This window comes from Microcaecilia unicolor, chromosome 7 (assembly GCF_901765095.1).
Source record: "Microcaecilia unicolor chromosome 7, aMicUni1.1, whole genome shotgun sequence".
Lineage (NCBI taxonomy): Eukaryota > Metazoa > Chordata > Amphibia > Gymnophiona > Siphonopidae > Microcaecilia > Microcaecilia unicolor.
The window spans coordinates 120955965-120968565 of record NC_044037.1 but is presented as its reverse complement, the minus strand read 5'-3'; the positions used below and the strand labels follow the sequence as shown (position 1 = coordinate 120968565).

The 12601-nt window shown below is 40.0% G+C and overlaps 1 protein-coding gene across 1 annotated transcript in view; it reads right to left on the bottom strand.

Annotated features, from left to right (window-relative positions):
- Positions 1-12601, bottom strand: part of LOC115474732 (integrin alpha-X-like) — a 258012-nt gene that overhangs the window by 208243 nt on the left and 37168 nt on the right. Inside the window, exons 4-9 of the mRNA XM_030210360.1 lie at positions 9763-9827; positions 4957-5071; positions 2182-2309; positions 1630-1778; positions 1323-1476; positions 1074-1212 (exon numbers count right to left, since the gene is read on the bottom strand). Coding sequence (XP_030066220.1) covers positions 1074-1212; positions 1323-1476; positions 1630-1778; positions 2182-2309; positions 4957-5071; positions 9763-9827 — 750 coding nt within the window. The remainder of the gene's footprint in view (positions 1-1073; positions 1213-1322; positions 1477-1629; positions 1779-2181; positions 2310-4956; positions 5072-9762; positions 9828-12601) is intronic.

The window sequence follows — 12601 nt, the reverse complement described above, 5'->3', positions numbered from 1 at the left end:
AAATAGATGGGCAGACAAATTAAAATAAGGATGAATTTTTCAAAATTGATGTAAATAATAAAAACAAGAGCTAACTAACTGAGAAATATGGCTTTTAAAAGTCAATCCAGTGACCAGTAGAACTCCCAAAGTTGTAAAATCGGAGATCTGTTAAAAGCAACAGAGAAGAGTTTATTTGCCTTTAAGACAGTTACACCACAAGAGGCAAAGTAATTTGGTGTAATTTGCAGAGATGGATTTGCTCTTGGTTGACTGTACAAAAACGCATAAAGAGGCACGAGGGCAGAGGAAAATAAAATGTAGCACACTGAGCATGTGCAGTGCTTGTTATGGGTGCTGTCTGATTACTAATGTCATTTCCCTTTACATGGGGTACAATATGCACCGCCATTTGAAATTTGTGATGCCATTTCCTGTGGTCTGGGAAAAGCCATGATGTTGCTTCTGGAGATATCATTCAAGGGGAGGGGTTCAGAAGACTGATATTGCTTCCTGTGATGTCATCATAAAGATGGATTAATTCAAAAAGGGGCGGGGCATGGGCAGGGTAAGGCAGCTCCTCTATGCTGATTGGCTGATACAGCCAGAATTGCATGTGGCCGCTTGTCAAAATATGCAAATTAGTTTTGAAAAAGGGGGGGGGGGGGTGAACCTTACTATTGATATGGGCTAAAGACTTTCTGTTGTGCCATTTTATAAGTGTCCTGAAGCAGAGCAGAGACTGTCCTAATGAGCTAGAAGCCCAACCTTTAAGTTATTTTTCTTTATTGAAATGTACCATCTTTTCTGTGTGACCCTCATTCCAATTACTTACCTGGTCAGCCTGTGAGAGTAACAAATTTTAAAATCTAAAGAGGTATCCAGGTAACTCCTAAAGTTGCACAGACAAATCTTTTGCATATCAGCCTCAAAGTGGTTATACTATCCCAAGTTCATTCTTAAAAAAATATAAAAAAAACCCTGTAAAAACAGTGAAACCTAATCAGTTGCCATATGATAGAGACAAATCCAAGGCACCAAGCTACATGGACATATCTATGTATATAACTGTGTATACAAACTGTGTCTCTGACCTTCAATGGCAAAGATTTTCTCAGCAAGCTCAGTTTGGATGGAGGACAGGGCACTGAAGCTCCCTACCCGGAAGACATTTTCTGGTCTGGATGCGATTGTCTCTAGCTCTGCCCTCGCACTATCAAATTCCGACCCTACCTGCAATAGAAATAGGAGAGGTTAGCAAGGAGACTACTACCTATTCCCTCTTTCGAGTGACAGAGGGATGCTTTCCCTGGCACTGTTAGATAACTGGCTCCCTTACACACCCCTATGGCATAGCGTATAATCCCCTTCATGTTGGCTGCTCTGGTTGCCTCCTCAAAGGTGATTTGCTGGTCATTAGATTTCCCATCTGTGATGGTGATCAATAGGCTCTTGGTGTTCCTGCGGGCTCCTCTTTCTGCTGTGAAAACCTTTTCCCTGCAAGTATTGAGAAAAGAAAATCCAGAGCATAGGCAGAGTAAGGAGAGAGAAAAGAAAATAAGCCTGATTAGGTTTAATGTAATATTTGAAATGATTTAGTTGTTATTTATTTGTAACTCTAACATTTCTCTTTCCTAGGCACGTACTTACACCACATGCTTGATACCAGAGGGTGTGTGTGTCCGTCCCTTGGTGTGTCGGACACGGAGGATTTCCTGCTCAGGGTTGAAAGACCTCTGCTGATATTCTTGAAAACTGAATACATCCCGCACTTGGGTGGAAAACTGCACAACAGCGAACTAGGAGGCAATAAGACAAAGGAGATAAGGAGAGAGTGAGAAAAAAAAAGAGATGGAGAAGAGAATGGAGGAAAGGAGAGAGGAAAAGGGAGGTTAGTTCCAGAACTAAATATATGTAGAGACAGATCCACAAATGACCTTCTAGGTATTTGTAGACAGTGATCTCATCGCCTATCAGTCTCCTCTCAGAAGGAAATGTTCCCAACTGCCCCCCTGCCTCCATCTCTCCTCCCCGCCTCAATCTCATGTTGTAAATCTCCCCATCCCCTTGAAAAAAGTGCCAACTTCCCCAACATTTCCTCAAATGTCAAATGCTCCAATATCCTGAAACTCAGCTGGTCTGTTCTCTGGCAAACATGATCAGAGATAGCAACACAAGAGTTATAAAAATCTCACAAAGTACCAGAATATTGGCATCCTGAAAGTGCTTGATGAGATCAATCATGAAGCGCTGCATGCGATGGAAGTCTATACTGGAAATGCTCATTGAGTCATCATAAAGAATGACTGCATCCACACCAGAGACACATTCTATAAAGAGAAAAGGAGGGCTTATTATATCACCTACAGATGTTACCATCACAATTTCTAAAATACCTTGCACCTTACGGTTCTACCAAGAAGTGCGCTTTTTTTATTTCCTCTGGAATTTCATTTTCATTTCTTATTTTAAGGCATTTGTTTTGTTTCCCTTCAATTCTCATTCTATATTATGATCCTTCTTTTAGAAACTCTGGGGTCCTTTTACTAAGCCGTGTAAGTGTCTACGCGTGCCCAATGTGCACCAAAATGGAGTTAACACCCGACTACCATTTTTGGTATGCATCCGATATGCACGTCTGAAAAATACTTTTTATTTTTGGCTGTTTGTAGTGGACGCACACCAAGTGGCATCTGATGCGCATAGGTCATTACCGCCCAAATTATTTACCGCTAGGTCTATGGCTGGTGGTAAGGTCTCAGACCCAAAATGGATGCACGGCAATTCTGATTTTGCCGCACGTCCATTTTCGGCAAAAAAGGCCTTTTTTACAGGCGCTCTGAAAAATGATTCTGCTCGCGCCCAAAACCCACGCCTACACTATCGCAGGCTATTTTTCAGCACACCTTTGTAAAAGGACCTCTCTGTGTTTTGGACATCTGAAAACCAGCATTTAGACATCCATATTCCATGGACATCCAAATCCTGATTTTTGGGTGAGACTAGGGAGGAGCCTAAATTTGGATAGCCAACTCCAATTTCAGAAGGGAGAGGAACATCTATACTTTAGACTTGGTACTTGGCACGTCCAGGTTACAAAAAGGTGCTCTGACTGAGCAGCTTGTCCACTGGAAGGATTAAGGCAAGTCATCTCCTTAATCCCTCAGTGGCTGTTACCCCCTCTCCCCCCGAATGTGAAACTAACTTCAGGAACTATGGACGTTCATAGTACTAAAATCTTTTAAAATTGTACTTCTTGATAAACCTCTGTGCAGAGTTGAGGAGTATCCTAATGCAGTGAGGTGAGAACCAAGGTCCCAGGTTCAAATCAACTTCAGCTCTGTATGATTTTTTCTGAGCCCTCCAGGGACAGAAAAATACCTTCTGTATCTGAATGTATAAAAAATTTGCCAGCCTGTATTTTCCTGTCCCTGGAGAACTCACAATTTAAAAATCATGAACTGCTGTGATCTCAGCTAACTACTCTAATCATTCGGCTACACCTCTAATCCACATGGATAGCTATGTAGTCATATTTTAATACAAATGTTTCTCTACTGCCAAAAAAGACATCTGTGTCCCTTGTTTTGCCATGTTCATAATTTGGACATTTCAGTTTGTAAAATGGATGTTTATGCTGAATGTCACCAGCACATGGACAACAATTTCTGATGGAATTTAGGCTGTAAGTCCACAGATCCTGTTTTTAAATACATGAGAAGTGGATGTTCATATTCTGACTTGTAAAAACTTTACCAGCAAAAACAGGAAAATAGCAGACCACAACAAATCCAGGCATACAAAGAAAGTCTCCCAATGGAATGCAAAGAAAACGTCCAAAATGTATTCTTCAAATTGAAAAAACGAATCCACATATATTCAAATAGGGACTGTAGTAATGAACATCACTTCCACAATGCACAATAAAGCATCAGTTTTTAAAGCGCCTGTGGTTTTCAAAATGTAAAGCAAAAGCAGTATGTTCAACACTGCTATACATAAGCCTTGCTCTGAGGGAAACTCAGAGAAACAGAGAAAGATAAGAACTTATAGGCTGTGTTTGGGGCGCGGCAGCCACCAGCCACAGACTCTGTTTTGGGTCCTGCCAACCACAGGCTCTGGTTAAAACTGTATTCACTGAACTAAAGAGACTTTTCACCTTTTTTTCCTGGTCCTGTGACATAACAGGTTTCAGGTTTTCTATTAATAAAGCACATGTTTAATTTTTACACTTTGCGATATTTCGCAGGCCCACCCTCAACCCTAGCAGTATCACAGACACTTTTTCTTTATGCAGTTTTCAAGGTAGATAAAAAAAACAACAAAGCAATGGAATCAAATGCATTTATTTGGAATAATACCCGACGTGGCCACGTTTTGCCCTCAGGCTGCGTCAGGGGTACAAACTATCAAAAGTGTATATAAGTATATCATATACACTAGTAGTGTGATGAGAACAGTTATTCCAAAAATCTAGTTCCACTTTTCTGCCTCTTCCAACTGAACTGATATGAATCCTAATGCATATCAGTTCAGTTGGAAGTAGCAGAAAAGTGGAACTAGATTTTTGGAATAACTGTTCTCAACTCACTACTAGTGTATATGATATACTTATATACACTTTTGATAGTTTGTACCCCTGATGCAGCCTGAGGACGAAATGTGGCCACGTCGGGTATTATTCCAAATAAATGCATTTGATTCCACTGCTTTGTTGTTTTTTATCTACTGTTTTGTAAGCAGTTGTGTGCCTTTTTGTTTTTTTTTTGGTTTGCAGTTTTCAAGGTGAAAGCTTATGTGTACTTTCACTTTGAAAACTGGTACAATTTTTATGGCTAAAATGTAACTGCAGACTTTTAATCAAAGTTGGATGATCTGAGTGGACCACTGAAAATAGTGGAGGAATATAGAATGTGGTGATTAGAGTATTTCTGTGGAAGTGGTAGAGGATACAGATTGAGATGATCAGGCTCATACCTTTGTAAGATGGCCGGATCTCCTCAGTCACATGAAGTTTATCATTAAAGATGTAGCAGATCCCATTCAGGAACATGTTTTCCTCACACAGATGAGAATAGGTGGGTCCACAAGCCTGTGAGTTTAGGAGGGAACAAAGATCCACTATTTCAATGCTTTAGTACTTTTTATTTGAAGGGTGACCTGACATAACTCAAGATTCATCCAGCTTGACAGCCTTAAGATATTAAAAGTGGAATAGTCATATCAAGGGGTTACCTTTTAATCTCAAATTCACAAGACTGTAATCAGTGATTCCAAATTTTTTTCTTTTTTGTAATTATCATAAATCTACTGTATATTTCAGTTTCATAAATCCTTTGAGATATAACACAACCATGACAAAGAGCTGACGCAGGAGTCCATGTATTTATTCATATCAGCATCAACTACATTGATAACCCTGCGTACGTCTAGTAGCGCTATAGAAATGATAAGTAGTAGTAGTATAACCCCCTATCACAGGGTTTGGAGTGTGAGGGATGAGTGGAGAGGAAAAGAGTATGTTGCTGCTGAAATGAACTTTAAATACAAGATAGCTGCAGATCAAAATGCATTTGTTTGAGTTCCTGCTTGCCTTTTGCTAATATAGTGAAGCACAAAGATCGGCATGTTGGTCTACTATCTCTAACCCACAGTGACCAAAGTTATTATTGCCATCTATTACCAATTTTTGCAGCAACTCAGCAGGGACACAGGAAGATGGCATGCTAGGGGAGTAGCCACACAAAGAGGGGATTGTGATGCCAGGTGAAAATTTACTTTCACTTTTCCCTGAACAATGTACCTGCCTTCCTCAGCCCGGACAGTCAATGACAATGGTCCTTTGAGACACACACCTGACAATGGAAGGGCAAGGGGATGTTACAGTCAGGGACAGGTCTGCTGAATTAATTTCCAATACCAATAGCAGCTTCCTCCAAACGTTTGCAAGGTGAAGGTACCACTACCATTCTAGATGGCAACACAGTACAGATCAAGCTGAAAGTGGGAATGTGCATCTCTGACAAATTTGCTGGAATATGTGAACATTTTTAGCCCCAAATCTCCTACTATAACACTAGATTTGCTCTGCTCTGCAGTTGCTGGGCCTTGGTAAAAAAAGAATAGATGATATCCTTATCCCAGTTATCCAGGTGTGAGAAATGTGTAAATATATTGCTTTTTCATTTAATATAAGTGCAAAGATATAGTTTAGGCCCTAACTATATTTGTGCAAGCCTTTTCTAGCAGAAATCATTACATTATAGCTGTCTGAATTACTAACAAAGAAACTCTGTGAGTGTAAAGAGATAAGAAGTTGAGACAGGAGAAAGGTGGGGGGGGGGGGGGGTAAATGTGATCAATATCCAACGAGAAACTTAGGGGCAGACAAAGAAGAAAGACTACATATAACTTGTCAACCTTAAGGATTATGTGTGCCTGCTTGCTTTCAAAGACACCCATTCTTGCAAGAGTGTATTTTTGGAAATAATAAACTAATTAAGACTTGTTTCACCAATCTGATTTTCTATGACCTTTTTGGTGTAAGTTCTCAGGTTATCTGGGGCTGTTTATAACACAGGTTTAGCACAGGGTTACTGTGGTGGAAAAGTCAAACATGGAGTATTAGAATAATTTACTACTTTGAAACATTTATATGAACATAGATGAACATATGCATTGCCATACTGGGACAGACTGAAGGTCCATCAAGCCCAACATCCTGTTTCTAACAGAGGCCAATCTAGGTCACAAGTAACTGGGAAGATCCCAAAACAGTACAATACATCCTAGAAATAAGCAGTGACTTTTTCCCAAGTCTATTTTAATAATGGCTTATGGACTTTTCTTTTAGGAAGCTATTCAAACTTTTTAAAACCCCACTAAGCTAACTGCTTTTACTACATCCTCTGGCAACAAATTCTGGAGTTTAATTACACGTTGCGTGAAGAAATATTTTCTCCAATTTTTTTTATTTACTACTTTGTAGCTTCATTGCGTGCCCACTAGTCCTTGTATTTTTGGAAAGAGTAAACAAGAAATTCACTTCTACCTTTTCCACTCCACTCATTATTTTATAGACCTGTATCATATATCCCCTCAGCTGTCTTTTCTCCAAGCTGAAGAGCCCTTAACAGCACTGATTAGCTACTTAACCAATTAAGTTGCGTGCTTTGTTATAAAATATGCTTCGATCTCCACGCGGAAATGAAGGCGCCAAATATAGAATCCCAGGTTTAATGTACATAGTGCGAATTTTCAAGACGGTTTACTCAAGGGTAGAATATGAGTGGCTCATAGGTAGGGCTCCCACGTACCTATGCAACTAACTGGATACTGTAAATTATGCACATTCCTGCTTTACTCAGGTGTGCACACTTATACTAACTCATGAGTGCCTAAATTGTAGGCATGTTGATAGCTGGCTAATGTCTACATTCCTTTATACAATAGGCTCTTACAAATGCACCCAGTGGTGTTAGAAGTGCTCAGTTACAGAATTGCACTTGTTGAGGCTGAATTTTGAAACTAAATAGATAAGTGCTATTACCTCCCATGGACTGCCCCAACCACTCCTCTTCATACAGGTAAAACGTCCTTGCATATAACCAGTGGCGCACCGACTGCAGTTGCCATTCTAGGTGGAGAACCCTCTCTTCTGAGCAAGGGGGCGCACGAAGCAGTCGCACGACCATCTGCTCCGCTGGTCCCCTGCCCCGGAACAGGAAGTTGACATCGGAGGAAGCAGAGGACTGGCAGAGCCGACAGCCGCATGACCGCCCAGCGCATTCCCCCACCCGGAGGAGAGGGGTGCTCTGCCCCAGGTGGCAACCACAGTAGGCATGCCACTGGTTATATCCATAAATGTCACACCTACATGGAGAGGAGTGGCCGGGGCAGTCACGAGAGCATCTATGTTCTCAGTTCAGGGCCCCGAGCTCTGGAGTGACACAGCATTAGTCAAGGGTGAGACCACGTTACAGTGGAACATTGAAAATTTCATGAATTATGCCAAAAGACTTACAAAGCAGCATTACCGATAAGCATGTGCTGAATGCGAAGAAGTCCATGGGAATTGAATGGGCTTCTTTGCATTCAGCGAGCCACTAATCGGTAGTGCCACTTTATAAAAGGAGCCCATAATTTGTGTTTTCATAATTTCCCTAAAATGATGTTGTTAAACCCTGAAGTGATGCTTTGGCAGTATTAAATAGAAGTACTAAAAGTTCCCGATGAGTATTTTCTTCCAATTACACAAATTTTCTTTATTTCTCCTTCCTCTACCCCCCTCCTTCTGACAGCCAACGAGGTGGAGAACTTTCTGGTATTTCTGAAGATAGTTTGGATGTAAGCACAGTATTAGAACTCTTCTTGTGCCTTAGACTTGGATGTTGAGACTTTATTTCAAATTTAGGGGCCCTTTTACTAAGCAGCAGTAAGCCCATTGCAGGCATACTATGTGCCAATCCCTAGAGTGCACCATTTCCAGCGCTACAAAAAAAATGCTACAAATAGCATAGCATTTAAAAACCACAGTTAAAATGATAATAAAGATTATATATAGACTGACAAAATATGTAATCTGACAAAAGAGACTACATAATACAGATGTATAATAATGCCATTTTTGTTGTTATTGAGTATGTATATCATCTATTTTCATATTTTTATATACATGGGTATTAACACACTGTTTTTAGTAACATAATATATTTCTTAAAATAGTTTTTAAATATTTTGTCAGTTTACATATTTTGTCAGTCTATATATAATCTTTATTATTATTTTAACTGTGGTTTTTAAATGTTATGCTATTTGTTTCATAGCCCCTGACGCAGCCCTGTTGGGCGAAACACGGCCAGTGTCGGGCTGATTTGTTTATTTGGTTGTCATTCAATAAACTATTTTCTTTGATTGATCTGCTTTTTTTGTTCTTCCATCTTGGAGTTTGCAGATCGTTTGCCATGCTGTTTTCTTGAAAGCTATAAAGTGGCCTGCAGTATCCTCAGAGTGGGGCTTTCCTGCATGGTGAGGCCACTTTTAGTGCAACCGTAAAATGGCTCAATTTTCCATGTCCTCTATTAATGGCCATGCACTAATTTCCCCATTAGCATGTGGCCATTAGTGCGGGAGCATATACCAACACCTATTTTCTAGGTGGTAAGGGCTCCTGCGCTAACCATATGCTAATCGGTTAGTGCACGGCAATGTAGCTACACTAACCGATTAGCACTGGGCATGCCTACTCTCCTTCCCCAAACATGCCCCAACACTAAAAGATAAGTATTTTTTAGCTCATGGGAAGCACGAGCAGATGCTAAAACTATCATGGAATGCTTGAGTGCGGCCCATGGTAGTGGTTTTTAACCTGCAGTAAACACACGTTAGTGCTTATCGCAGCTTAGTAAAAGGCCCACTTTTTGTGTACTGGGGAGAAGTTTGAATTCCAGGCTTATACTAGGCAGGCGCCTATGTGAACTCTAACAACTGATGCTTTACACAACAAAGAGTTACATAAAATTGCAAATAAAAAAAGGGGGGGGGGGGACATAGGAATGAACTCTTAGGAATCAGTAATCGTAATCCTGAAAATTTCTACATGTATGCTGATAACCCTTTTTTATGCGTGTCCCACTTTTGCCATCGTAACTTTTTTTTTTTTGATGATCTGATTAACATTTAAAATGTAGAGGATATGTTTGATGTGCATTTGGTATTTTTGCTGTTCTCACCTCTCAGTGGACTGGTTTGGTTTGAAAACTAAAAACACAATCAGTTACTTACAATCAGTCCCCTGGCAGAAACTTCCTCGGTAGCAAGAGTAAGACCCAGAGAAATTGGCAGGGTGTCTAAGAGAAGGAGACAAAGAAGGACAGAAACAGAATTTATGTATTTATATTTAAACATATTTTCAAAGTCTGAATATAATTTCTTATAGTAATTTATGAATTTACTATAAGATGCACTGCCTAAGAAATCTATGAAAACAATTTCATTACTACACAGTTGTAAGGAGAGTAATTTTCAAAAGCATTTTTGAGGGTAAAACACATGCGTAGGTAAACTTATGAACAGCTGAGCGGTCCCACTGCCTTCTGATAATGACTGTCACCACTGCATCTATGATCCAGTGGCAGTAGCGGATAAGGGGCTGGTGAGGTTGTAGGGAAATTAAGGGAAGGGAGATGCTGCAGTAGTAAGGGGGGGGGGGGTAGTGGGGAGCAGACCACCTGCCCCAGATGCCCTCTTCCCTTTCTACGCCATTACGTAGGGGTGGGAATAGATTTGCATTTCCATGATTACTTTTTAAAAAATTGAGCATAGGTGGGTAGTATTCCTTTCCGCTTCCCTCTGTTTGTCACTTTTCAGGTGGCTCCTTAGCCTTGAGCTTTCTACAAATGGCTGCCTCAAATATCCAGTGCCCTATTCCACCTGACTCATAAAGCCAATAAAAGCACAAGGAAAAGCAGGAGATTTTGTATAGACGGTTCTTCAATGTGACTCAAACAAGAGTCCCCACACTGCACAAAGCAAGCAGACAACAAAAGATCTCTTGCCTTTCTCATCTGTTCCGCTGTTGTTTACATATTATGATCTCAGGCAAAAGGAGAAAAGGATTTTGGTTCAGAGAAATACTGTCTGTATTGATTCCCTCTGATCAAGGTATGGTGTTCCATTTCCTATATCATGGAAATCTTTCCAGATGCTGCTTCTTTTCCAGCTTTCTCAGAAAAAAGCTGGATCTTTCTTTAGACACATCAATCCAGTGGCATAGCCAGACTTGACATTTTGAGTGGGCCCTGTAGGTATCTATATATCCAGGAGGACCACTCCTAACATACATCCAGAGGTACTTAGCCGACAGAACACTACTAAATAGCAATTATTCTGGACTCGTGTCTGGGGGAAGCGTACCTCTTTGGCCCAATGGCTAGCTAGCTGTGCTGGAAAAAGGAACAATGCCACAGTTGGAATATATATTTTTATTTATTTATTGCATTCGTATTCCACATTTTTCCACCTCTTTGCAGACTCAATGTGGCTTACAGTGTATCATTATTGGTAGGTAGTAGGTTGGGAGATGACAGTTATTGTTACATATAGAATAGTGTAATCGAAATTTAACAAGTGGATATAATTAGAAGACAATACTGATAATAGGTATAGGTGGAGGTGCCATAGAAAATAACATACTCGAAATTCAAACCAGCAGATAGAGCAAAAAGCATTGCTGATAATAGGTAAGTAATGATAATAGGTAAAGGTAGAGATGCCGTAGAATATGACGTGATCGAAGTTCAAACAAGCAGATGTAAGCTGGTACTAGGTAAGGTTGTAATGTATTACATTGATAGCTGCTGTTCTTATTGGTATGCCTTGTTGAATAGGTGTGTCTTCAGGGATTTCCGAAAGTTAGTTAGTTCATAAATAGTTTTTAAGTTGCTCGGCAGTGCGTTCCATAGCTGTGTACTCAAGTAAGAGAAGTTTGACGCATGCGTTAGTTTGTATTTTAGGCCTTTACAACTAGGGAAGTGAAGATTAAGGAATGTGCGGGATGACCTTTTAGCATTCCTGGGTGGCAGGTCTACCAGATATGACATATAGGCTGGGGCATTTCCGTGGATTTATTAAGTAAAGAAATATATATATAAATAGTTCTGAAGCAAAATGCCAAGCAAAATACAAAATAACTTGCTATAAAAAATAGATTATCACCAAAATACAGATAATGAAATATGATTATCCTAATGGACTAACTAAATGAGTGGTTACACAACCAATCACAATACAAATATATTTATAAATGATTTAGAGATGGGAGTAACTAATGATTATTATGAGAACTTACACCACACGTCTTATGCAAAATACAGTTAGCAGCTAAATTCACAGACCATAAGTGGGAGCCAGTGAAGTTTCTCTCTTAGTGGTTTTGCACTTTCATAATTAGGTTTTCCAAATATGAGTCTGGCGGCGTATTCTGGGCAGTTTGGAGTTTTTTGATTGTCTGTTCTTTGCACCCGGCGTAGAGTGCATTGCAGTAGTCCAGATGTATCTCGGGAAGAAAGATTTTACTCTTTTAAGTTTCCAAATGGTGTAGAACATCTTTTTCGTCGTGTTTTTCATGTGGGTGTCAAGAGTGAGGTTTCGATCAATGGTGACTCCAAGAATTTTCAAGTTTTCTGAGACCGGCAGGGAGCAGTATGGTGTGATTATGGTGTTGTAGTTTTTTGTGCTATGTTGTGAGGTGAGTATAAGACATTGTGTTTTTTCTGCTTTAAGTTTTAGTTGGAATGCATCTGCTCAGGTGTGCATTATTTGGAGGCTTTGGTTGATCTCGTTGGTGATTTCATTTAGATCATGTTTGAATGGGATGTAAATTGTGATGTCATCTGCATAAATGTAGGGGTTGAGGTTTTGATTGGCTAGTAGCTTGGCTAGAGGTATGATCATTAGGTTGAATAATGTTGGTGAGAGAGGGGATCCTTGGGGGACTCTGCACTTAGGTATTCATGGTGGTGATCTGTCCACATTCGTTGTTACTTGGTATGATCTTGTGGTCAGGAATCCTTTGAACCATTTTAGAACAGTGCCTCCTACTCCGAAGTATTCTAGTATATGT